Source organism: Pteropus alecto, unplaced genomic scaffold (genome assembly GCF_000325575.1).
Source record: "Pteropus alecto unplaced genomic scaffold, ASM32557v1 scaffold177, whole genome shotgun sequence".
Lineage (NCBI taxonomy): Eukaryota > Metazoa > Chordata > Mammalia > Chiroptera > Pteropodidae > Pteropus > Pteropus alecto.
The window spans coordinates 440713-465276 of NW_006442207.1; the positions used below are offsets into that span (position 1 = coordinate 440713).

A 24564-nucleotide genomic window follows, 5' to 3' on the forward strand; every position below is an offset into this window, starting at 1 on the left:
GGAATACAGAGGAAACTATTAAGTGACACTCAGGGATGAGCGTGCAAAATTCAGATTATGGGAGGCTCTTCTGGATGAACAAGGGAAGATAGTTAGAAACTGTTAAAACACGCATTTATAAAAAGTATGAGAAAATCAGAAATGGGAACAGTGACTGATATTTGATCATAGCAAGAATTATTTTTTTAGTTGCGGTAATGGTACTGTGGTTATTTTTATTTTTGTTAAAGAGCTCTCATCCTTTAGATACATACTAAAATGTTCACCGATGAGACACGTAAGATCCACGGTGAAATGCTAGAGGGGAGGAGATGGGTGAAGCAAGACCGGCCGTGAGTTCATAATTGTTGAAGTGGGGTGAAGGGTGCATGGGGGTTCATCATACTATTCTGTAGACTTTTACTTTTTACAGTTTGAAATTTTCCATAATAAAAAGTTATGAAAATACCAGGTCCCACCCCTGAGATACAAATTAATGAGTCTGGGCTTCAGTTCGAGTACTGGTATTTTTTTAAGGCTCCCAGGTGTTTCTACTGCTCAGCCAAGGTTGAGAACATCGTAATCACTTATGAGAGAGGTGCGAAGAGCCTGCGCCAAGACCAAGGCAGAGGCTGAGGAGGGGAGGGGACTGGTCTGGGAGAGGTCAAGGAGCCAAGCGCATGGTCCTTGATTGGATGGGGAAGGGATGAGGGACAGGGAGGGGTCAAGAACAATGCAAGTTTTCAGGCTGGGGTGACTGTAGGATGCTGGTCACAGGAACGGAGAACATGTCAGGGCTGGCAGTTTGGGGGGCCTGGGGGGAAAGTTCTGAGTTTTTTAAGACATGTTGACTTTGAGAGGTGCCCATGCGACTTCTGCTGGACACATTCAGTGGACAGTTTAGCTCGTGAGTCTAGAGAGCCACATTAAAACCCATAAGAAGACACAGAAACTTGGGCCCCACAGGGCCGTCTCCTGAACCAAGGCAGAGGCCGGGATGGCTGCAGACACTAATGGTTTGACGGCCTCTAGGGAACAATAGCACCTTGGCCCCCTGTCCTGAGAAACGGGGTCTGGATGACCCCACTCCTTTCATGGCTGGTTTCCACCCTTTGCCTTGAATAGAAACCCAAAGGGTAGTCAGCCAGGTCGAGGTGCCCTGCCTTCCTGAGTGGGTGCCGATGAACTCCTGCGTATTCTCACATCTGGTCCTTAAAACCCACGCAGATCAGTCAGCATTTGTTAAACAAGTGAACGACCAGTACGTTCGCAGGAAGTCCCCATGGTGTCAATCACGGCCAAGTGTGTGAAGCCAGCAGCTATCAGATTGGCTTGAAACTGCTAACACATGTTCATTCCACAAACGTATACTGAGTGTTTGTATGTGCCAGGTACTGTGCTAGGCAGGGGTGAACCAGAAGCCCAGGGTCCTGGCCTCAGGGAGCTTGCTTTCTAGAAAATGGGTTCTCAGCTGGGGGAAGAGGCCACAGAATCCAAGAGCGACTTTGGGGTGTTGGGGGAACTATATAACTTCCCCAGGCCCGACCTTGTATAACTCAGGCTCCCGAAATCAGACAGCTGACAGGGCCTCATGTCAAAGCAGCATCAAGCGAGGCCCAGAGCAGGAGGTGGCCTACCCACGGTCACCCAGCAGTTGCAAACCTGGAGACAGTCTACATTCTCGAAGTCTGCAGTGGAGGTTTCTTGAGCAACAATTTTATTCTTCACCATTCTAAACCGTGCAGACAAAAACGATCACTGACACAGAGGACCAAAGACAGCCCCCCTCAGGGACTTACCACTGAGTCCAAGAACTGGATGTAACACTCCAGCCCAGGTCTTGTTTCACAGAACTGCCGGAAAAGTAGCCTTCCAATTGGCTGCTTGTCACATAAACTGCAGTAATCTCTGTCTGGAGACAAGAAAAGAATAATGTGGTAAGACCCAGGCGAGGGTCAGGCAGGGCACCCCCCCCCCATCAGCCCACACCTGGATCTAACGCTGCAGATGGATGGAGAAAGGTGTCTGGCAAACTCTCAGGACCCCTTATTTGTCTCCGGACTCTGCAGACTCAGAGGGGTCAAGGTCAGTGTAGAAGAAGGCACCAGTTACAACCCAGCCTCTATACCACAGCCCACTTCCCCTTTCTGATGCCCTGATTTCTGTATGGAGATGCCAGCAGTTCTAGGGACTATCATTGGCCCCTGGCTGGCCAATCAGCACATCGCATTCCCTGATTACACTGACTGGATAAGGGTGGAAGGCAAGTAACTCAAGCCAGTTAAATCAGGGAGAACCATAGACTTTGTCGGGTATACTGAGCAGAGGTGTTTTCTCTTCCTCTGGATGCTGGGCGCATGGGGATGAGGCCAGAGTCTAATGCAGTGTTCTTGACACTGCACAGGAAGCTGCTGTGAGCATGAGGCTGACACACAGAGGAGGTCAGAGCTGGGAAAACTAGAAGCAGACTTGGTGCTCTGGTGACGTCATGACTCTCCGGATCAAACCATGCCTGCAGCCCAACCACATCTGTAAAACTTATTCATGAGCTTTGTTTAGTGCAGTTAAAAACATTTTTTAAATTACTTGTAATACGAAGCATCCTAATGAATACAGTAAAAAAAAAATTTTTTTTTTCCATTCTTTGCCCAATTGGAGCAAAATCCTGCATTTTCCAGCCGAGTCTATGAAAACCCTGCATTTTCCAGCTGAGGAGCTAAAGGCACAGAGACAGAAAGTGATTAGGCCGTAGGCATTCAGTAGCCAAGAGAGCTCTGAAGAGGAGGTGCAATGCCAGACGCCAAGCCCAGGGGCCCGGAGACCAGGGGAGGGCCAAGGACTTGCTACGTGACTCTAAGCAATTCACTTGTCCTCTCTGCACCTCAGTTCTCTCTGAAAAATGAAGGAAGGCACATGCTGGGAGGTAAGATGGAGTGGGGTGAGGTGGGTCCCTTCTTGGCTCTTCCTGCAATGATTCTGCGAGGGGCTTTCTCCGGCCATAAAGATGCTTAAAGGACTGACTGAGACACATTGCCTCGAACCACCTCGAGCACTGAAAATTAGCCCTTTGATTCCACAACTGCACCAGAAACAGTCAGGTGGTTTTGTGGGGAAACCAGGAAGCGGGGTGAGTTAGACTTTGGTTAGGAGAGGGACCTGGATGGAAAGAATGACTATCCTAGCCAAATGTAGAGGAAGAACCAGAACCATTGTCCTTCTAGGGGGCCTTTTTCTGGAGACAGGAATACGACAGGAAATACGAACACAGCCAAGATGCCAACTCACTTTCATACCCAAAGAGCTTATTCACAGGGAGGTCAAGCTCTTACTTATAGGGAGATTGGGGGCTGTGAGCATGGGTTATGGAGCTAAACAAGCTGGGTTCAAATCCCAGCCTCACTACTCACTGCCTGTGTGAACTGGCTTAACACTTTTATCCCTCAGTTTCCTCGTCTGTAAACTGGGAACAATAATCGTACCTAGTTCCTAGGACTTTCACGAAGATTAAAGAAGACAATGCATGGAAAGGACTCAGACCAGAGCCTGGCTCATAGGAAATGCTTAATAAACACAATCTGTTACCATCGCGGATGTGGACTTTTTGGTCTGTTCCATCTCCCTTCCTTTAGGGAACCTCCTCTCCCGGAGTCTATAAAAATCCAGCCCAAAGTTGTCAGGGAGCCGACTCCTCCCGAGCCTCGGGAGTGAGCACATGACTCAGTCCCAGCAATTCAGAGTCCTCTGCCTCACGGCCACAAGGATAGGTTCATTGAGACCTGAGTGGGCCTTGGAATCCTTCCAGGGTTTTTGCTAGCACTTCCAGGAAAGACATTTGCTCATCTCTGGGATGACAAGGCCTTAAAACTGGTCGGCCAAGAGCTGCCGCCACGGTCTTTCCCACCAGGCGGTGAGAGCCCACGGAAAATGAAACCAGCACGGGAGGAGGAGAGCAGAGTAGAGACAGAAACCTCGTGCCATGATATCACAGGAGCCCCTGAAGCAAGCCTGCCGGGCCAGCCTGGTGCCTGCACTGTTAACCACCCGACAGCACCTTTGCTTAAGCCAGAGCGTTCTGAAGATTTGTCTCTAGGCATACTGGCTGGAGAGTTTTAAAGCCATTTTTCCTTTCGTGGGTAAATTGCCTGAGGGCAGAAACTACTTTTGTAGGAATTCACTAGTTCTAAGCATACGATTGTTTAAGAAGGCACTCAAACATTTCTCATTCTCTGAGCGGATACTTTGATCAATGTGGCCCCCTGCTCAAGTGGTTTGGAGGCTGAAACTAGCCTAGAACTAACCTTAATTCAGTCTACCTTCCCATTCACAGATGGTTCCCAAACAGCCACTCCAACAAACATTTAACCCACCTCAACGTGTGCCAGGATCGGTGGGGGAGGGGGTGGGATGTCGTCCCAGCCCCCAGGGATCTCAGATTCTGTTGGAAAGGGAGTGTGTGGGTGGGTGAGCAGACAAGATCCCAAGTGACAGCAGTAAAATGTCAAGTTAGATGAGTGTTATCGTCACAGCGGGGAGTCTGGGAAGAAGGGAGCCCAGAGCATGACAGGTCTGTAGCCCGCACCTGTTAGTGTGACGCCCTGCAGACACAGCCTGCGGACTCACTGCCTCCCACTCAACCTGATGCCCCAAGGTGAGACAAACGAACTTCCCCTTCCTTTCCCAATCAGCCGAGCTTCCCCAGCACAAACGCAGAAGGAAAGTAAATTACCTTGTGTCAAATTCCAGTTTTATTCAATTACGGCAGAGAGCACCGCATCGCTTATATGATTTGAGCGAGGTCCCCCCTCCCTTTCCAAAAGCAATTATGAGATTTCATGTACCGTATTGTGATTGCTTAAGGGTTCATGTGTCAGGATTTTTTCTCTCCATATGGCGTTTGCTGTCAGTATGGAAACAAGGCTGTTATAAACTCACAGCACAGTAAACACCATGTGATTCCGACACAAGCTGTCAGCACCTCAGTTCCGGGCTGCTCCCAGCTGTATAGAGGATCCCAGGCAAGAAAGCCCCTCATTGAAGCCCAGGACAAAACAAAAGGATCACTAATCATCTATTTGGATTCTTTCCTCAGCCTTCAATGAAGATAAATGAGCTTATCTTCTGAAGAAGCACCACCACGCCAACCACCAAAGCAAAGTGCAATGTTTGCGGTTTCTTTAGAAGTGGAGAATGAAGCCATAGAAGGGAAAAGATGAATTTGGGGATTAATCAAGGTGACGGGAAAAGGGGTGAATCAAAGTTCTGGATGCATCAAGAGCCAATCAAGGTGCAGGTCACTTCCAGAGTCAAAAACACTGACGCTGGAAGCATGACGAGCTCCACAACACATCTTCGGGGTGGGCCCCTTTTGGTGGTTTTCTACAGAAGCCGGCCATGGCGTCGGGATCCAGCGTGGAAAGGCCCTGCCCACAGCCCTTCTCCGAAGTGTGGTCTGTTGGGGTTGGTGGGGGAGAGCATCCGGGGGCAGAAGCCTTTTCTGTCTAGATCTCCAACAGGATGGGAGAACCCTGAGATGCTGGGCTCACAGGCATGCACGCACCGTCCTCCCCCCGACACACACGCATAGACACACACACACACACGCCATCTCTTCTACTATAAGACAATCCTGCTTTGGGCCACATGCCTCATTGATCCTTTCCTCCAAGCCAGAAGGAGTCTGTTGTTACGTAAGATATGAGGGCCATCAGCGTCCCCTGCCCCCAAAAGTATCCAATCATCTAATCATTCTAGCTTTATTCTTTGAGGTCCTTCATTCATTCAACAAACTCCCTTCCAAGGTCTCCTGCTGTTTGATACTAGAAGTTTCCTTCAACTTTGACTCTCTTCTTGAAGTCCACACCTGGGGATCTGTGGATGAACAGGTGGGAGGAGACACACCTTATACACACTGGCAGGATAGCAATCCAGTAACAGGCTTAGAGTCAACAGCTGGCTGTCGGCTGAGACCAAGAATGGGGGGTGGCCTTTGTGATGTTACCTTTGGCCTCAGCTGGAGGAATAGAGATCTGGTGGACAGAGCAAATGGAAGCAACGCCCAAAGGAAGGTGGTAGAAGAGGAGTTCTAGGAAGCCCATTATCAGCTCTAGGACACTGAGCTGTGCCCTTGATCAAGGGGCAGAGTGCCTCAGGGAGGGGCTGGGGCCCACTGTGCACACAGGATGGTGGTGAGGCTGGAAAGGCAGGCTGGGCTCGGCTAGGAAAGGGCCGGACTCCAAAGGAGACTGGAATGGATTCTCCGTGCCACTGGGACATCCATGATCTCAGAAATGATTCAAGCACAGTCCACAGAAAGCGGCACAGGGATGCTGAGACATCTCCGGAGGTCGCTGCCTTGGGCAGGGAGGGCGCAGCGCCTGCGTTTGGGATCCTGCTTTGGTGAAGAGCTGCACTACAGAAAACCACATGTGTCGTTTGTTTCTTCGAGGGTTTGACACCTCTCGAGCATGCCTGCGGCTGGCCTGGGAAGACAGGAGGGCCACACCTTCCTGTAACGCGCTGAACTCCAGCCACGCCCTCGGACAGAACCGTTTCTTCCCCCGGAAAGTCCCTTTAGCAAGTTGACAGGCACTGGCTGAAGCCCCGCTGGTCATGCGCTCTGGGACCTGTCATGAGCACCCTTGAAAGCAGACGAGGCAACATAGGCTTCATCTTTGCCCTGAGCAGTGCATATGCTTGCCGCCCGGGACAGGAGGGAGCCACATTCACGGGTAAGCTGGGAAGAGCAGCCACGGAACAAAACTGCATAAAGCAGGACTGCTGGCGATGGGCACACTGCCCTCGCGATGCTGGGTTGGTTTTGGGGTGGTGCCCATGGGACAGCATGCTGCAGCACGGGAATGGGGGTGACAGGGTCCCTGAAGGCAGTGCCGGCAGGGGAGAGGTGCGTGCTGGGGAAGAAGATAAAAGTCAGAACCAGAGAAATGGGCGAGAGGTCGGGGCGAGCGACACGGAGGAGCCACACGGGGTGCGGGGAGTCGGGGTGGTAAATCCCCAGGTGAGAAGCCAGGAGGACATGGAGAAGTGTGGGGCATGGTTACTGGGGTAAGAATTCAGAGCTAGGTCTGTGGCCACTGCAGGTAGCCTTCGAGAATGGCTGAAGGTGTGTAAAGTTTCCTCGAAAAAATAAAAATGAAACTATCATATGACCTGACGCTCCCACTTCTGGGTATTTACCCAAGAGAATTGAAATCAGGATCTCAAAGAGATATCTGCACCCCCACATTCACTGCTGCACTGTTCACAATACCAAGATGTGGAAACAACCCAAGTGTCCATCAACGTGTGAATAAATTAAAATGTGGTGTATACATCCAGTGGAATATCATTCAGCCTTAAAAAGGAAGGAAATCCTGCCAGGTGACAATGTGAATGAGCCTTGAGGACATCACGCCAAGTGAGAGTAAGAAAAATGAGAAATAAGCCAGTCACTGAAGGACAAATACTGCATGGTTCCACTTAGATGAGGTATTTAAATGTCCAGCTCATGGAAACAGTGGAATGGTGGCTGCCAGGGGCTGGGGAGAGGGGTCGATGGGGAGATGTTGTTCAATGGGCATCAAGTCTCGGTGAGGCAGGAGGATCAAGTTCTAGAGATGCACAGCGCTGCGCCTATTGATAAAAACACGGTACTGTGCACGTTCAGCTTTATCAAGAGGGTGGTGCTCTCACCGCCATAATTTTTAAAAGAGAAGACGCCTTAAAGAAAATGGACAGAAAGCGACGGGTTGCTTGGTGACGGAAGATGAGGCACGAAGGGACAGGAATCAGTAACGGAGGCGGGATCAGCAAGTAAATTTACTTGATAATGAATGTAACCGAGAATGCACACGCAAGTGTGCAAATATGCAGCACACAGCCAAGTCACTTCCAGCCCTTCCCTGCTCGGATCGGGCATGACACCAAGGCATCGACCAACAGAGTGCAACCAGACGAGGGGCCAGTCCTCGCCACCACCTGGCGATGTTGCTGAGAGCCCCGCCTTGTCTCCTGGCCTGTTCTCATCATGAGCTACTGCTGGTACCACCCCCTCAGGCCCCTTGTCAAGGACATCCGCTATAGACTAAAAATTTGTGTCTCCTCCCTAAAATGCATATGTAGATACCCAATCTGCAGTGTGTTGGGATTTGAAGGTGGGGCCTTTGGGAGTAGGTTATGAGGGTGGAGCCCCCATGAATGGGATTAGTGCCTTTATTAAAGAGACCCCTGAAAGCTCTCTCATCCTTCCCACCATGTGAGGACACAGCGAGAAGATGGCCATTTACAAACTACAGTGCAGGCCCTCACCAGATGTGGAATCAGCCAGCACCTTGATCTTGGTCTTCCCAGCCTCCAGGACTGTGAGGCTGTTGTTTATAAACTTCTGTTGTTTATAATGCACCCGTCTGTGGAGTTCACTCACAGCAGCCCGAACGGACTGACTCGCTGTCCAGTCTTGGGCAAGTCCCTTCATCCTGCCCCTCGTATCACCTGAGCAGTACGTGTGAGCGCCTGGCCCAGTCTTAGTACATAGCAGGTCCTACGTAAACAGCTGCCGTTCAGACAAGTCATATCTCTTCTAGAAGATTCAAGTAATGGTGACTTTCACTATTCTGAAGATGCAGGGGGGAAAAAAATGAGATGTAGCTAGTGAAAGGGGGCCTGACTGCATCAGCACCAAAGAAGGAAAAAGCCGCTCCGCCCATGGCTGAGCCATTCCCCAACTCCGAGCCCCAGGAGGGCAGGGTCCAGGGCTCTGCAGGCCTTCCTCTCCCTCGCTTTGAGTCTCCCTCTCAGACAGAAGCCACACGTGTACTCACAGCACATGGCCGAGGTTAAAATCTCACAACCCACAGTCAATTCCTTTAAGGCGCATAACCCCCAGTGGGACTTAGAAACAGGAATGATATTGATAGTGGAGATAAATAAATGCTGTCACTGTTTTCATTCCTTTCGAGTGACATGAAATGGGAACATATTTTCTTAATTAGGAGCTTGTGGTATGTGGCCGCTTGGAGGGCAACCAGATTTTCCTAACTGAGGGCCAGGACACAGGCAGCCAGGACGGCCTGGCTCTCCTCAGATGGCCAGGAACCCAAGTGACGAGGCCACCCTCCCGCCCCGGCTCAGAGAGCTGGCGTTGCTCCTTCGTGGATGGGGAGCAAGGAGAAGTCATGGCTGGGGGCGGGGAGCGGGGCGCTGTCGATGACTGAAACCTGCTCGAGACTGTTTTCCTTGTCGCCCCAGGCACTTCTTGAACTTGGGCCAAGGAAAACGCACGTTCCATTTCAGAAGTAAGAGCAAGAAACGCAGCTTCCTGAGGAAATGGAACCGCTAACACCCGAGCCCTGGAAATAAAACCACGTGTTTATTGGGCACGGCAGAGGGGCACGGATGGCCTCCAAAAGTGATTCCTGGAGCCATCTCGACCAGCTCGAGGTTTCTCTTACTTTGTTTCATTTCATTTTATTTCATTTACCATTGTTCGATCAAAATACCAGGGTGTTTTCTTTCTTTCTTTCTTTTTTTTTTTTTTGGTTTGTTTCCTTGTTTGTTTTTTGGGGTGGTGCCTGATCGGTCCTAACATAATTTAGGAAAATAGATGTGAGGAGACCGGATCAGACAGAGGCCACGCGCCCCCTCCTTCACCGTCCTCCGGGTCTAAAACAATACACAGAAAAGTGATCTGAAAACAACTTTCTCTTAAAAATTCCTGCCAGGGCTGGAAAAAACAACCGGGCGTTTGCTCTGAGGAAAAGGCTCTCTGACGTCGGAAGGGCAAGATATCATCACGGATAGTGGCCATTCCTCACAGCCCGCCTCTCGGAAAGAGCAAGCGAGGAAAAGGGAAACGTTTGGTATTTGGTTAGCAGCAGCTGAGTGGGTTCCCATTACTTGAAGAAAGATGTTTTGATGTGAATAAAAAATGACATATGGCACATGACACAAACACACCCAAATCAAGCCCCATCTTCCTGTGCCTTTTGTTCCCCTCATTCTGGTCTCTAGTTTTACTGAATGTCTTATACTTGTCACATGTCTCTGTAGGCTCGAAAATCTTAAGACTGGGTCTTACAAAGGTTGGTGGCACTTGGACAAGCCACAGGTAAAAAACACTCAGTTGTAGGGTGTTTTGGGCTGGCCTTCCAGGTGAGGGAGAGAAATAGTGTGTGTGGGGGTATTGTCTGTGGCGAGGTGGGTTGATGTGTGCTTCTGGGGTGCCCAGTATGGCAGCCCCTACCAGACTCTCCTCTCTGGTGAAGGTCCAGGCCTCTGGCTTGAATCCATCAGGTGCAGTCAAACCCCGGGAAACACCTGGGAGTCTGGGAAAGGGCTGGGGGCTGACATGGACAGGACCTGGACAGTGTATGCTGTCACCACAGAGCCCTCCAGGCAATAACCGGGCCCCATAGTCAGGCAGTGACCTCCGCCTTATTCTCAAGGCCAAGAAAAGCAAAGAATTTAGATATTCCCTTGCAGTGGGAATGGGACCAAGAATTAGGTGGGTAAGTGGAGGGGTGATGCGGTGTAGGTGGACCCAGGGAACGGCTCGGTAGACACGCAGACTGTGCAGGGAGCGGCTGGAATGAGCCCGGCGTGTTGGGAAGGGCTGGGGACAGAGCTGGGGACCGGGTTCCAGGTGTGGCTCCTCTACCTGCCATTTTTAAAGGCAGACCCAAGCCGCGGAGCTCTGAGCCCTCTCCTATGTGAGCCGCTCTGTGACTGTGAGCCTCCCTTCCATGCTAGCACAGGGCTCTGAACGTGACGCCCCAGAGGCACCTGGCACAGCAGCAGTGGTGGCTCTTGAAAATGACAGGCGAAAAGGAAACACACCAACATGTGACCTGTAGTTGTTGCAATTTCTCTAGATTTTCAATATTTTTACAACTGAGGGGAAACCAACTCTTCTAAAAACACAGCTGCAAGAAAATCATGGAGATTAGGAAGGCTCCGGGAAGGTGCTGTGACCGCCACACGTGTCCCTTCTGAGGACAGGGCCCGGGTAACAGGAGGGTGCTCAGAGCTCCCCGTTTTACCCCGCCCGCTTGCAGCAGAACCTCCTGGCGAGCTGGGACCAGGCCTGCCGCGGTGCGGGAACCTGGGATGGTAACGCTGCCCCATCCCTGACGCCTCGGGCCGTCCTTCCCTCGTGCTCTGCTCACAGCCATGCAGGCGACGCCAGCCTCTAGAGCCACGTTCTTTCTACACACTCTTTTCTCCTTGAAATCTCCCCGTGGATTCGGGCAATTGACGTGCCTGGGCCACGCCTCAGACCTCTAAGTGTGGTGCCAGCAGCTTTCAAAGCTCTCGGGCGGTTCCAACACCGCATGAACTCTGAGGTCCAGTTCACCATTTTATCCCCAGCATCTGGGTTGGTGCCTGGCCGGGGCAGGAGTACAGGTGTATATGAAAAATGAGCAAATGATTAAATAAATAAATGAACAAATCAACCTGACGGGAAGCCACAGCTTCCAAACCGAGGAGCAGAAATCTCAGGCCCACACTACCTCCATGCAGCCCCCTGCTCCCCCATAGGGAGGAGCCTGGTGGGGACGGAGGCATCAGCGGACACAGCACTGGGGTCTTTAAGCCCATGCAGCTGCCTTCCCTCCACACCTGCAATGTGCCAGCAAAGTGAGCTCAAGCTTAAAGGCAGTATTTTTGGAAGGCCCAGGAAGGGCGCTATTGTGGGGTCCAGGAGCCCCGGCTTCCACCGTAGCCCTGCCACAGTTAGCTGCAAGCCCCGATCCTTCGTCCTCCTCTCTGGACGAGACTTACTCTCTCGAGTGCTTTTCTGATTTACCCTGGGATGACAATGCCTGGCTGCCCTGGCCTGCTGGGGAAGACAGCAGGGAGACCGAGGGGCTCTGACGTCTTGGGTGCCAGGCCCACCTTGCCATCCAAGGCCCCAGGGACTGACTTCACCTGGAGCTATGAGCTAATGATGCAAAAGCCACAGGGGGGTGGTGCCAGGAAGTGGCTGGGCAAGTGGCAAATAGCGGCCTCTGTGCAGAGAGGCTGCTTGCTTCTTCCCGGGCCACTGGCCAGGGCCTAGCGCGGCTCATAGCTGCGCCGGCTGAAAGTCTTGGAGAAGGGAAGGCCTGGGGTGATCTCCGGAAAGTCCGGATGTCTCGGGGTCTGAAGACCTTGGCCACTCGAATCTTCTCGATATGCTCTCCACCAGGGGCTCAGCCGACCTCGGTGTGTGCACCTCTGGGGACAGAAAGCACTTCATCTACAAGACGTCCAGCCCTCTTTACCAAGACTGTTAAAAGTCCATTCTCCATCTGAGACCAGTCTTGTCTCTCCAACTGCCCCTTGGTCCTCATTCTTGGGATGCAGAGGACAAGTGTGAGGTGGCAGTTATTCCCTGCTCCTGGAGTCTTCTCTAGGATAAACCTCAGGTTTTCCCAGCTGCCTCATCACGGCTCCTATTAGCCTTGGCCATACCAGGTCTCTGTTTCCCCAGGGGACGGACCACGGAGGGTTTGGCTGCTGGAATCTGATCCGGGTCTTTGGTAATTCAATGTGAAGCTATGTCACTCCTTCTTTCAAGCCTTCTTGGCTTAGCTCAGCCCCAGGCGCAAGAGGAACAAGATGTGGGAAGAGATGGACGCATTGGCAGGCACGCAGAGTTCACCCGATGCCCACGTTCCAGACAAGCAGGGGAGAGGCAGGCTGCTTCAGCGGAACTAACGCAGAGAAAGCAGGAGTCTCAATTCAGACTGCGCTTGGCTCAGTTCTAGCTCGGGCGTTGGGATTTTAGAGACGGATTTTCAGAGTCCGGTCGAACTAGTTCTCAGAAAGAGGTGGCCTTTGGGTCAGGCAGTGGCCTTCCCACTTTGCCGTCTGATGTGCGGTAACAGAAATGAGAGCGGCTCACGGGGTGCCTGCTGTATACCAGGCGCCGTGCTAGGCACTTTTCATACTTGCCTCTTGCGATCCTCGTAACAGCCCTACGAAACAGGTTCTACTATCAGCATAGTTTTTAGACGCCAAACAAGGAGGCACTGAGAAGGAATTCGCACAAGGCCCCAGAGCTAGCAAGAAGCAGAGATGGGATCTGTACTCAGCTCTTCCTCAAGCAGAACAACCTTTCTGCATCTTTAGGGATCTGCAACAGCAGCAGGCAAGGACCTAGGCCACTGAGAGGTGAATGACATCCTGCCTACCTCTGGGAACGCACGGGGGAAAAGGTCACCCCAGTAATCTGAATGTTTCCATGTCCGCGGGTTCAGGGCTGCTCTGCACACTGAGTTCGGGGGCTCTGGTCTCCAGAGACAAAGGCCTGGGAAAGCCACAGCAGCCAGGGGCGGGCGGGCTCCACCGGCTGGGCCAGCCAGGGTGGTTATTTGGAACACCCTTCTCTCCTCTCCTCCTCCAGGAAGCCCGAGCATGCCGCCCCCACCCGGGCCCTGAGCTCCTTCAGCTCCGAGGCCTGTACCACACCTATGACCACAAAACGTACATGCCGTCTCATTCCTTTGGCTGCTGTCCTTGGAGTTGGCTTTGTCCCCTCAGCTGAACTATAAATTCTCTTTCTCCACGGCCACCCCTCTTTGTATCCCTGTACAGCCTGGGACAGTCTGGACACTTATGAGGTCACCAGAAAATATACCACGGATTAAAGCAGGAGCTGCCATGAGAAAAGTTATTCACTAGGATCCTGTTTACACTTCTTTTGTCTAAACAAATCCCTTGCTCTTCGAAGGGAGAAATCTTAAAGTGCTCGGTGTTCAGAAGTCATGCTCGGCTTTTAATAGGGTGTTGGAATTGCATTTCGCAGCACATTCCTGTGCTCAGACCTACATCGAGACAAGTCTTGAAGCCAACAGGACAGGAGTCCAACAGGGCTGGACCCAACGTGGAGCAGGCAGGGCCCAGGCTGCCTTGTCCCCTGCACCCCCAGCACGAGCACGGGGCCTGGCACAGAGCCGGCACGCGGTAACGTTTAACAAGTGAATGAATGAATAGGTTAATGACCTAACTCATCCATTCTCTAGCTGTCTTCTAATATAAGTGTTTCCCAGTCTCTCCTGTGCTGGGTCAGGTTAATAACCGGGATCTACCACACAGGAAACAGAGCCCTCTCGACACTGACACCTTCCTCCTGTGTGCGCAGTAATGTCAGAGCAGAGAAAGGGCGTGTTGTTGGGAGCACGGTCACAGACCTTGCAGAAAACCCCGAGGAAGGCCAGTCTGACCCCCTCATCTCCCGGATGGGGACACTGAGGCCCAGGTAGGGGAGGGGTCTTGGCCTATCACCCCAGGGCTCGCTTAGCTACCACAGCTGCTCTAAGGCCCCAGTCGCAGTGTATGGGGCGGGGGAAGTTCTTTATTGCAATTCAAAGACCCTCCCTCATCCAAGCTTCCCACCCAGGTCTGGCACAGAGACGCCCAGTCAAGCCTTTCAAAACTGCCCCCAGGACTGGCATTTTGAACACCATGAAGTGTAACTGCTTCTGTCAGCCTGAAGGCCTATGATCGATGCCACACAGGTGTCTCACATAAATCTTCAAAGGCTGTCTCTGCGTGGAGCCAAGTAGACGCTTTTAATCACCAAGAGAAAAAAAGCAAAGTGCCTCATGCATTTTCATTTTTATCTAAGTAAAAGAGCACAATCAATTTGTCAGCAGGCAGTACCACTTCTTGCCAAATACCACTTATTTTAAACTAAAGCTTTCTCAGCTATACAAATACAGAATAGAAGCCTGCGGAACCCAAAACACATGCTTTTCTTTCTCCCATTCTTTCTTTTTTTAAGAGTGCCACATATCTTATAACTGTCTAGACCTCATAAGCTCTATCTCAGCTGGGACCACTCCTCTCTGTTAACGCTTTTTCTCTTCCTTCTGACGGCCGGGCATGAAACAGACATGTTGACAGATATTTAACTGATGCTAAACCTAACAGATAGCCTCCTCGGTTACTTAGCACAAGACAGCTAACTGGGGAAAAGACAGGAAAAAAAAAATTGCGATGATCAAAGAATACCATTGTGGTGAAACCCCCGTTTCTAACTGGTCCAAAAATGTAACCCATACGGCTGTTTGTTTAAAATCATTCCTTGCCAAGAACAATGTTCAGATGATTGAAAAATTCCACACTGAAATCTCCGATGCTTACTTATTTTTCCTTTCGAGCACCTGCGTGGAGAGAAGCTTTGCTCAGAAAACATAACTAATCACAGGCAGGCGAACTCCCAGCTCCTCGTGTTCAGTATGCTGCCTTTGGAAGCCCTCTTAAGACCTCTTAACGGGGGGCCTGCATTCTGAAAGGTCGGGCTGGAACTGCGTTTTGTTCTTGATGAGTCAGGGCCAGGTAAGTAGATGGCTGGAGCACAGCGGGAGGGAGACAGAGACCCTTCCTTACAGACAAGGTCTGCAAGGGGGCCAGCAGCTGACAAACATGACCTATGTGTGGTGGAGACGAATCGGAAATGTACACAGCACAGCCCAATGACCACCACCAGGAGAGAATCCAGTTCTTCCCAAAGGGGACTCGGAATCAAATTTCCATTCTGGAAGCACAGCTCACAGACGTTGCTCACGGTTGGGGTTAAGCTGGGGGAGCCAACAGGACAGCCTGAGCCTCTGGCCCAGACCAGAGCAGCTGCAGGGCTCCACCCTGGAAGGGAATCCTCCACCTGGCCGCCTTCTGGCGGTCGGTCACCACTGTTTCCAGCCCCGGTTTCCTCAACTCGTTCAGCGAGGGTTGGATCTGGTAGGCCAGGTCCCTCTCTCCTGCACCCCCTTTAAGATTGATTTACTTGGCGCCCTGCTCTGAGCTAGCCCAGAGGGTCAAGGCATCGGCAGGATCACCTACCACCCCACGCACCCAAGGAGCTTACGGTCCAGCTCTGGGCTCTCTTCCTTAGAGCTGACCTAGAATCCCTCCAGGATGAGAGGCAATGGAGAAGTCAGGGGCGTGAACACTGAAGACCACCTGTACTCATATCCCGGTCATCCAACGTCTGTTCACCATGTTTTCTGTTGTCACAGAACTCTCACTTTTAGCTGGACAAATGGCCACTCAAAAGAAAGACTACCTTTCCCAATCACCTTTGTGGCTAGATGCAGCTATATGACCATGTTTTGGCCAATGGAACGTAGGCAGAAACAATGGGTCCAAGTTCGTTCTGGTTATGCCCTTCACCAACCCCCTTCCCATGGACCAGGATGCAGACTCGGTGAGGCGCTATCCTGGACCATATAGAAGACAGAAGAGACAGAATGGTCACATAGAACTTCACAGCAGCCCCTGACCCCTCCCCAAGCACCGATCCATGAGAGAGAAATGAGCTTCTACCTCATCAAACCTGTGTTCACCTGGGTCTTTGTTACAGTCACTGAACCTGTTCTCTACCTGATACCACCACCTACTAGCTTTCTGCTCTGTTCTGAGACTCCCTTTCTTGGTCCTAAACTGGAGATAATAATATGACTTTCCCTCATAGGCATGATTCAATCAAAGTGCTTAGCACAGTGCCTGGCACATGGTGGGCCCTCAGTAGATACTATCTATTGGCTATTAACGTAAGGAGCAGCCACTGGATATTCTTGCTCAAATGCCCTACACCCACCTCCTTCACTGCCCAACCAAGACAGAGTGTGAACACAAATGGCCAAAAAGGGGTTAACTGGAACCAGGTTGACCCAGCGGAGCGTCGCCTCCTAAACCAGGCAGAGTTTCAGGTAGAGTTTCAGGTGCTGCTCTGCCAAGAGTGGGAGGCTGAGGTGCTGCTTCGAACATAATGGACGCACCCAACCTTCCTCGGTAGGACCCGTGGTGCTGTGATACGGCTCCAAGGGGCCCATGCTCCTCTGGGTGCCCCTGCACTTGAGCAAATACAGAACTGTTTCTCTGGGGGAATTAAGGTGCCCAAGTCTCAAAAAGCATGTGTTCAGTTTTAAAGATGATGCTCTGAAATGCAGAACATTTTTCTTCTCCGCCAAACCATTTAGTTCTTTCTTCCCTGTGATATCCCGGGTAATCCGCATTGAAAGGATCTTTTAGTTAGAGTTAGAGTTTGGATGTTGGAGGGTTCTGAAGTCAACAGAACCGTTTTTGCTGTATATTATATAAAATAAACACTCTGGTTCCAGGAACTCAAGGCAGCGCAACTGGGAACCACATCTGTTTTCTCAAGATACAGAAGCTGTGCAAAACTGCCCTTGTCGTGGCCACATCGAGCCACCCAGACTCGAGTGTCTCTGGGGTTCTCACAGGACATGGGCAATGGGCAACCCTGAGCACCTGCTTCGGCACCACCTTCACTCACAAGGGCTGGGAAGGTGGGTGATGAGTGTGCACGCGAGGGACAGACATTCAGGCGGTCTCTGACCCCGGGCTACGGCTTCATTTAAATGACTAAACACAGATTGTATACAGGGCTATTAAGGGCTTCCTAAGAACTGACATTTCTTTTTTTAAATATTGACTTCCTTCTTGCAATATCATTGCCTCTGATGGTCACAGAGCAGAGTGGGGACAGCCTGCAGCTGGTGCCTGCATTGAAAGGCAAGGGCTGCCTTTCCATTCGAACCCCTTCAGATCCTCCGCCAGTGCCAGGCACCCAGCACGGGCCCCAAGTCTGGGCTCCTATCACCTCTTCTCTGCGGGCCTTGGCACAGGTGACCTTTGAAATCTGCCTGGGCAGCTGCCTGATTAACTCACCTCCCCACCTCCCTGGTCTGTCTGAATCCTGACCGTGTTTCCCAGTGCCCAAAACAAGACCAGCACATGGCAGGTTCTCAGAAATGGGAGAATGAATGAATGAATGAATGAATGAATGTTGGAACTTGCTGAATAAGGGAATGGTTTTAATCGTGGTGAAGAAGATGAGGCTTCCATCTAGGCAGTTAGAGATCGGCAAAGGCCACACACTGATTAATATGCATGGGTGTCTGCCAAGGTCGCCTACCAGGCACCAGGAACACACACTGTAATGAATGCACGCATGTTTGGCACCTACTAGGATCCACATGCTTTCAGACTCCATTCTCTGACCAAATGCCACCCTGTGAGTTAGAGAGCACTACCCCTGGCACAGCCAGCCTAAGGGACTTGTCTGAGGTCACACAGTGTCGGTAGAGGAGCTGGGGTCTGGGTCCAGGTTTTTTGGGCTCCAAAGCCCCCAGTACTCCCTGTAAGCTCTAGGGAGGCCAGAGACTGCCTGTCCAGGAGACCTTCTCAGGCAGCCTCTCTGCTGTCCCAGAGACCTGCCTCTGGGACTCAGAGGGAAGGAGGGCAGCACTTGCTCCTCCCTCAAGAGGAAGCCACCATTTCCCACCAAAGAAGCAGTGGGGCCGCAGACTCAGAAGCACTCAGGGGCCTCCCTCGGGCCGGAAGAGAGACGCAGGGCCTGGGAACAGAGCATGACCCAGAGCAAAGGGCCAGGTGCAGAGGAAGAAGATAAGGGATGGAAGCCGGGGGAGGAGGGGCGAGGGGGGAGTCATTCCATCTTCCCTTAACTCTGGGGTTGCAAGAGCTTCAAGTTCTTTAATATGGAGCTGTAAGAGAAGCATTTTTTCCCTCTCAGATAGGCTGTGGCTTAAACTCTGAAAGCAACTTACTAAACACCCCTGGAGACAACCAGGGGCCCGGGTGTGCTAAGCTGAGGCATAGACATAAGAGAGGCCAAGGACAGGCTCTGCATTCAAATAATGGGTGGGCTCACAGACTCTGCTTTGGGGCAGCATCTGGCACTGTGGCCTCCATGGAGGAAATGTGACAAACAGAAAGTTCCACCAAAGAGCTGAGTCTCTCAGCCTCCCCCAGCATCCCCCAGCCTCCCTTAGCTTCTCTCATCCTTCTGGAGCCTCTCCCAGCCTCCCTCAGCCTCCCACAGCCTCCCTTAGCCTCTCTCAGCCTTCTGGAGCCTCTCCCAGCCTCCCTCAGCCTCCCACAGCCTCCTGGCTGGGCACCTACTGCCACCCTGCCCAGAACCTGTATTTGCTGTGGACCCCACATAGGACTTGGTGCACACACCTGAACCTCTGCCTTGGGAATACTGCCCTCATTCCAGAAACACAGGCACAGCAGAAACTTAAATTCTAAACCTGGCAGTGAGGATTCCTGTCACCAGCCACATCCAGTGTGTGTCTGAGAAGAGGGGACAGACGCTGGATGAGGAAGGCAAGAGAATTTACAGCAAGGCTCGCACATGCCATGCTGTCCTAGTACAGTTCATTTTTACATAGAGATCACACTCTGCCAGCAGCCAGGGCCGCAGAGCCGGGGCTGGCTGCCACGTGCAGTGACCCGCTCTGCAGATGTCTCTCTGCTGAAGGAGGGCATCACGTGTTCTTGGTCCATTTCCGCTCTCTTTTGCCCACCCCCGGCCACCTAGAATTCCATTCCCTTCCACGTTAAAGACCTGGAAATGCTACCTGATTGGCTGCATCAAGCTGCAGCTGACCCGGGGACCAAGCAGGGACCAGTGGGGATCCCCTCTTGCCATTTCCAGAAAGTGGCTCCTGGAAAACAGCCACGGCTCATCTGAATCCCAGGGGTGGACTACATGTGGGGTTGCCCTGAAATGGGCTATGGTCCCAAATGGGCCAGCTACCCAAACCCGGCATGTACGTGCATAAACACACACCCAGAGTCACACACACCTCCTCCAGGAAGCCTTTTTGGATTGTCCAGCCCTATCCCTGGGCTCCTGAAAAACCACTCCAAATGAATCCTTTGATGGCAGTAGCAGCCATCTCCTGGTGTGATCTGGGGGGCCCAAAACAATGAAAGACGCTCAGGGTACCTTACAACTAAATTGTGCCCAACCTACCCCCCAAATTCTTACGTTGAAGCCCGACCCCTCGATGTGACTATATTTGGAGATGAGGCCTTTTGGGAGTCACTGAAGTTGAATGAAGTCATAAAGATGGAGCCCTAACCCAGTAGGACTGGTGTCCTTGCCACAAGAGACTCCAAAGACTGTGCGCCTCCCCCGCCTCCTTCCCTCTCCCTCTCCTCTCTCCACACACACAGAGGAAAGGCCATGTGAGGACACAGCAAGAAGGCAGCGCTCGACAAGCTAGGAAGAGAGGCCTCACCAGAAACCAACCCTGTCCGGACCCTGAGCTCGAACTTCTCGCCTAAAGACTGAGAAAATAAGTTGAAGCCACTCAGCCTGAGGTACGCTGTTGTCGCAGCCCAAGCTGACTAATACAGGGCGTGTGATCAAAAGAGTGAGATTTGAGGCTCAGTGATCTCTGATGAATCACTTGGCCTCAGTTTCCTGTTCTGTAAAATGGGGCTACTAACTCTCTCTGCCCTTCCTGCATCCCTGAAAAGCCTGTGGAGGCCCAGGAGAAGGCAGCCAGGCTACAGGGTAGAAGGGCTGGGGCTGGGCGTGAGGTGGACGCAAGTTCAATCTTGGCCTGCCACTCATCACCTGAGTGACTCCAGACAAATCACATAATCAGAGCAGCTACTGTTGTTAGCAGAGCATTTGCTATGTGCCAGGCACAATCAATCTGTCTTCTCAGCCAAGCGCTGGGGATAAGGGTCCTGTAGCTCATAGGAGTGACAGTCGGATGCTAACACGGACACAGTGTCCGAGCCAGAGCCAGCACGCCCTCTGGAAGTCACCCAGGTACCCTTCCTCCTGGCTCTTGCCAGCCCTGGCCCAGGGACACTCACTGTTGCTCTGGGAACTGGAGCAAGCCAATCCTTGGCTCCTTCTCCACTGCACAATGGGGAAATCAGCTGGGGCTTTGGAAAAATGGGGCCAAGTCGTTCCAGGCCATCAGAGGCATCTTCCAAGGCTCACATACTTTCCACACTGAGGCCTCACCCCTTGGGGTGTGATTGACGCAGCCACGCCAAAGGACCGGAGTCTGCTCGGCAGACGCTGCCTGGCCCAGCTTGAAAAGCTGCCTCGACACCTTGTCCAAAATCCAGTCCCCATGGGGCCAAGGCGTCAGAGTCAAGGAGTGTGCTCCCTGCCACCCTTATCACCCTGCTGAGGGTTGTGGCTGCTTCCAATGGAGAAGCCCCGAAACACAAAGCGGGTACATCAGGGCAGGTGGGGTGAGAGGTGGGGAAGCAATGGGAGGACTTTTGCTTGCATAGGAAGAAATACATGCAGAGCCGTAAATGATGGGGGCCAGCAGGGGTGCTGAGTTCGAGCTGCTATTGCTATCGGAATTTCCCTGGCACCTGGACTCGGGCCTTTGGAGGGCAGCCAAGCCAACAACGATTTAGCCTTTAATGCTTCCCCCTCCTTCCCCAAGGGGCAGGAATTCAGGAGGCAGCGATCAAGGTGTGCACCAGAATGGAACATTCCCCACTATGCCATTTACAGCCATGGCCTTTTCGAACATCTCCTAGACGCCAAATACCAACTGGCAACTAAAATGCTCCTACATGGTGCCTCAGCCTCTATCTCCCAGGAGACAGATCTGCAGACAAAACCAAGGACCCTCTGAAGGCACTTCCTTGTTATGCTGAGACAGTCTGGGGCTCGAGGGAATCTGCCCAGAGCAAACAGAAGGCCACAGCCCACCCCGTCTCCCATTTGTTGTTTTATCTTTGGAGAAAAACAAACTTGAACTGCATTTACAGCCAAATTGGTCAAATCACTATTCCTTACCCAGTCCTGCTCTGTCATTTGAAAGGAAAAACAACATTTGCAGATCTCTTGCGTGACAGTGGACAGGGCGAGGCATTTGGTGTCACTTCACTTTGCCTGGGCACCAGGCTTGGTTTGGCCTGGCCCCTTTTCCATGTCTCTGGTTGCTAAGACTCTTTCAAAAAAAAAACCCACATGCCGTTCTCCAGTGGGCATGGAAACTCCCTGTCCAGGGGCTGGGTCTTTTTTGACAATGCCATACAGGTGCCACGAGACAGTCCGCCCCTGGTAGGCCGCAAAAGAGAAAGCAGGCGAGCAAGTTGCAGTAAAGCAAAGTTCCCCCTTTTGTCAATTTGAGCAGGGTTCCCACATGGGAAGACAAATCCTCCTGTGGATTGTGTTGAAAACTCACGAGCAAAAGGATCAGAGGTGGCCGGGCTGAGTCTGCTGGCTGCTGAAGCATACAGAGGGTAGTGGTTCTGTTTTGCTGTTTTTTATTTTCGATAGTTTTCTCTATTCTAGGCAATTCCCTGTTGAAGGTCCTAGGGCTCCATCAGCCTGGTGTCGAAGGCAAAAGAAGTAGCTAGAAAAGCCCAAAGTCTGTTCAAAGTTGGATTTAGGCAGTGCTGAGAGCAGACATCCGGGCATGGTTAAAGGGCTGACCTGACAAGGCATCAGGAAGGTAGGCAAACAGGACCTCGGCCAGCCCAACCTCAGAAATCAGACAGGACCCCCAGGGATCAAGAAGGGGTGAGCTGTGAACATGTTCTAAAGTTAGGGTTCGGAGCCCCAAACCAGGGCATTGACAGCAGTAAGAAGAATGGAGCAGCAACCAGCAGAAGAGCTGGGGACAGGCCCTGGCACAGAGGAGACCTGAAGCTCAGCTGTCCAGTCCTAACACGGTCCCTGTAGGGCACGACCATCCTTAGCAGAGCCATCTGGACCAGAGATTGTCAAACATGACTATGTGCCCTGGAGAACTCTTAAAAAATATAAAATTCTTGGCCTAGAGACTCCGATTCTGCAAAGTCTGGGGGTTATTTATTTCTTAAAAGCTCCAAGGTGATTCTGATTTGATTCTCCAAGTTCCCTGATGGACCATTCATGTTCCATCTAACTGAGGAAAAGGGTGTATAGGCAATGATATTGTCATTCTGTCTTTTTTGAATTGCTCTCAGCACCCCGAGAATTTCTGTTTTGTCTAAGCCTATTATAGTGTCATACCCTGCCTGACAGAATTTGCTCTTTTCTATGTCCTTTTTAGTCTGAATACAACATTTATTCTTGTGAGTCCTTTGTCCCATAGAGCTGGGTTGTAATACCCAGGCTATACAGTAGGTGTGACTGTAACAAGGACTATGACCCAGCCTTGAAATTCTTCCAGATCGAGGTTTTCAGGTCTGTAGACTATATTAGTAGCTTACGTCATAAATTCTCTTGGTTCGAACATTTCTATCTTGAGTTATCTTAGAATGAAGGATAACTATATAGCACTGATTGCTCTCAAAGCTCAGAAAATGTGATTTCATAAGGATTGTCTTTTATCCTTGTTCCCCCCTCTACTACAGTGGTTCTCAAACTTTATAGACTCGGAGCATCTTTAAAAATGATCGAGGGCCCCCAAACAATTTCTGTTTGTGTAGGTTATATCTATTAATATTTTCCACATCAGAAAATAAAATTGAGAAAAAAATTGAGACACAGGAATATACAAGCACACGTTCTGTTAATAATCATCAGAGCGATGATGCCACCTCACACCAAGTAGCCTCTAGAAAACTACTGAATACTCGTGAGAGAATATGAGTGAAAAGTGCAAATAATTACTATGATGAACTATTATGAAAGTAGTTTTGATCTCACAGAAAGAGTCTCAGGGCCCCCTGAGGGTCTTGGTCCACACTGGGAAACTGCAGTTCTACTACTTTCCAAGTTATACTGTCTGTTCTTAACCAATTCAAAGTTAATCAAATCTTTATTTTCCTTCCAAAAAAGATGTAAGGAGCTTCAAAGGCTTTTTAATTCCGATGAACTCCTCCTGGCTTATATGTTTTTGTAGTCCAGTACTTTAGTTCTTTTTTTTTTTTTTAAATCCTCAACCAAGACATCATTTTATACATCCAGCATTTGTTTAAATATAGCCAGATATTTACCAAAATTTTTGCACATCATCCCATCTGGCATCTCAGACCTTCTGTATGATATTTTCTTTTGCCTGAACTGTATCCTTTAGAACATCCTGTTGTGAAGTAAATATGTAGAAAATTATCCAGGCTTTCTTCTTCTTTTTCTATCTTCTATCTCTAATTTTGCTCTTATTCTTGAAAGGAACTTTCACCAGGAATAGAATTATAGGCTAACGGTTACTTCCTCTCAGCACATTGATGAAGATATTTTGCCATTTCCTGGCTTCTGTGATAGTTGAGAAGTCATCTGAAAGATTCATCACTGTTTCCAGATGGGAAATCTTGCTCTTCTCTCTGGATGCTTTTAAAATTATCTCTTTGTCTTAGGTACACACAGGTTTACATCGATGTATCTTATTTTTATTTAATTTTATTTATATTTACTTTATGGCTTATTTTTACTTATCAAGCTTCGGATTCATTGAATTTTCTAAATCTGAGGCTTCAGACTCTGCAAAATTCTCAGTCATTCATGGATGTAGACAATAGACTAGTGGTTACCAGAGGGTAGAGGAAGCGGGGAGGTAGATGAGGTAAAGACGTCAAATATGTGGTGACAGAAAGAAATCTAACTATGGGCAATGAACATACAATGCAAAATACATATGACTTAATGTTGAATTGTATACTTGAAAATTACTGGATTTCATTAACCAATGTCACCATAATAAAAAAAGAGAGAGAAATAAATAAATAGTAAACAAACAAACAAACAAACAAATAAATAAGCCCTAGAGCATTATTAGTTTTTTCCTGGGGGGCTGAGGGAAGAACATCTAAAACTACAAATACAATGTCTATGTTGAAAAAAAATGAACTGAATGG

At 50.5% G+C, this 24564-nt stretch overlaps 1 protein-coding gene across 1 annotated transcript in view; it reads right to left on the reverse strand.

The window, feature by feature from the left end:
• Positions 1-24564, reverse strand: part of GRK5 (G protein-coupled receptor kinase 5) — a 190012-nt gene that overhangs the window by 53875 nt on the left and 111573 nt on the right. The window contains exon 3 of the mRNA XM_025039136.1: positions 1779-1891. Coding sequence (XP_024894904.1) covers positions 1779-1891 — 113 coding nt within the window. The remainder of the gene's footprint in view (positions 1-1778; positions 1892-24564) is intronic.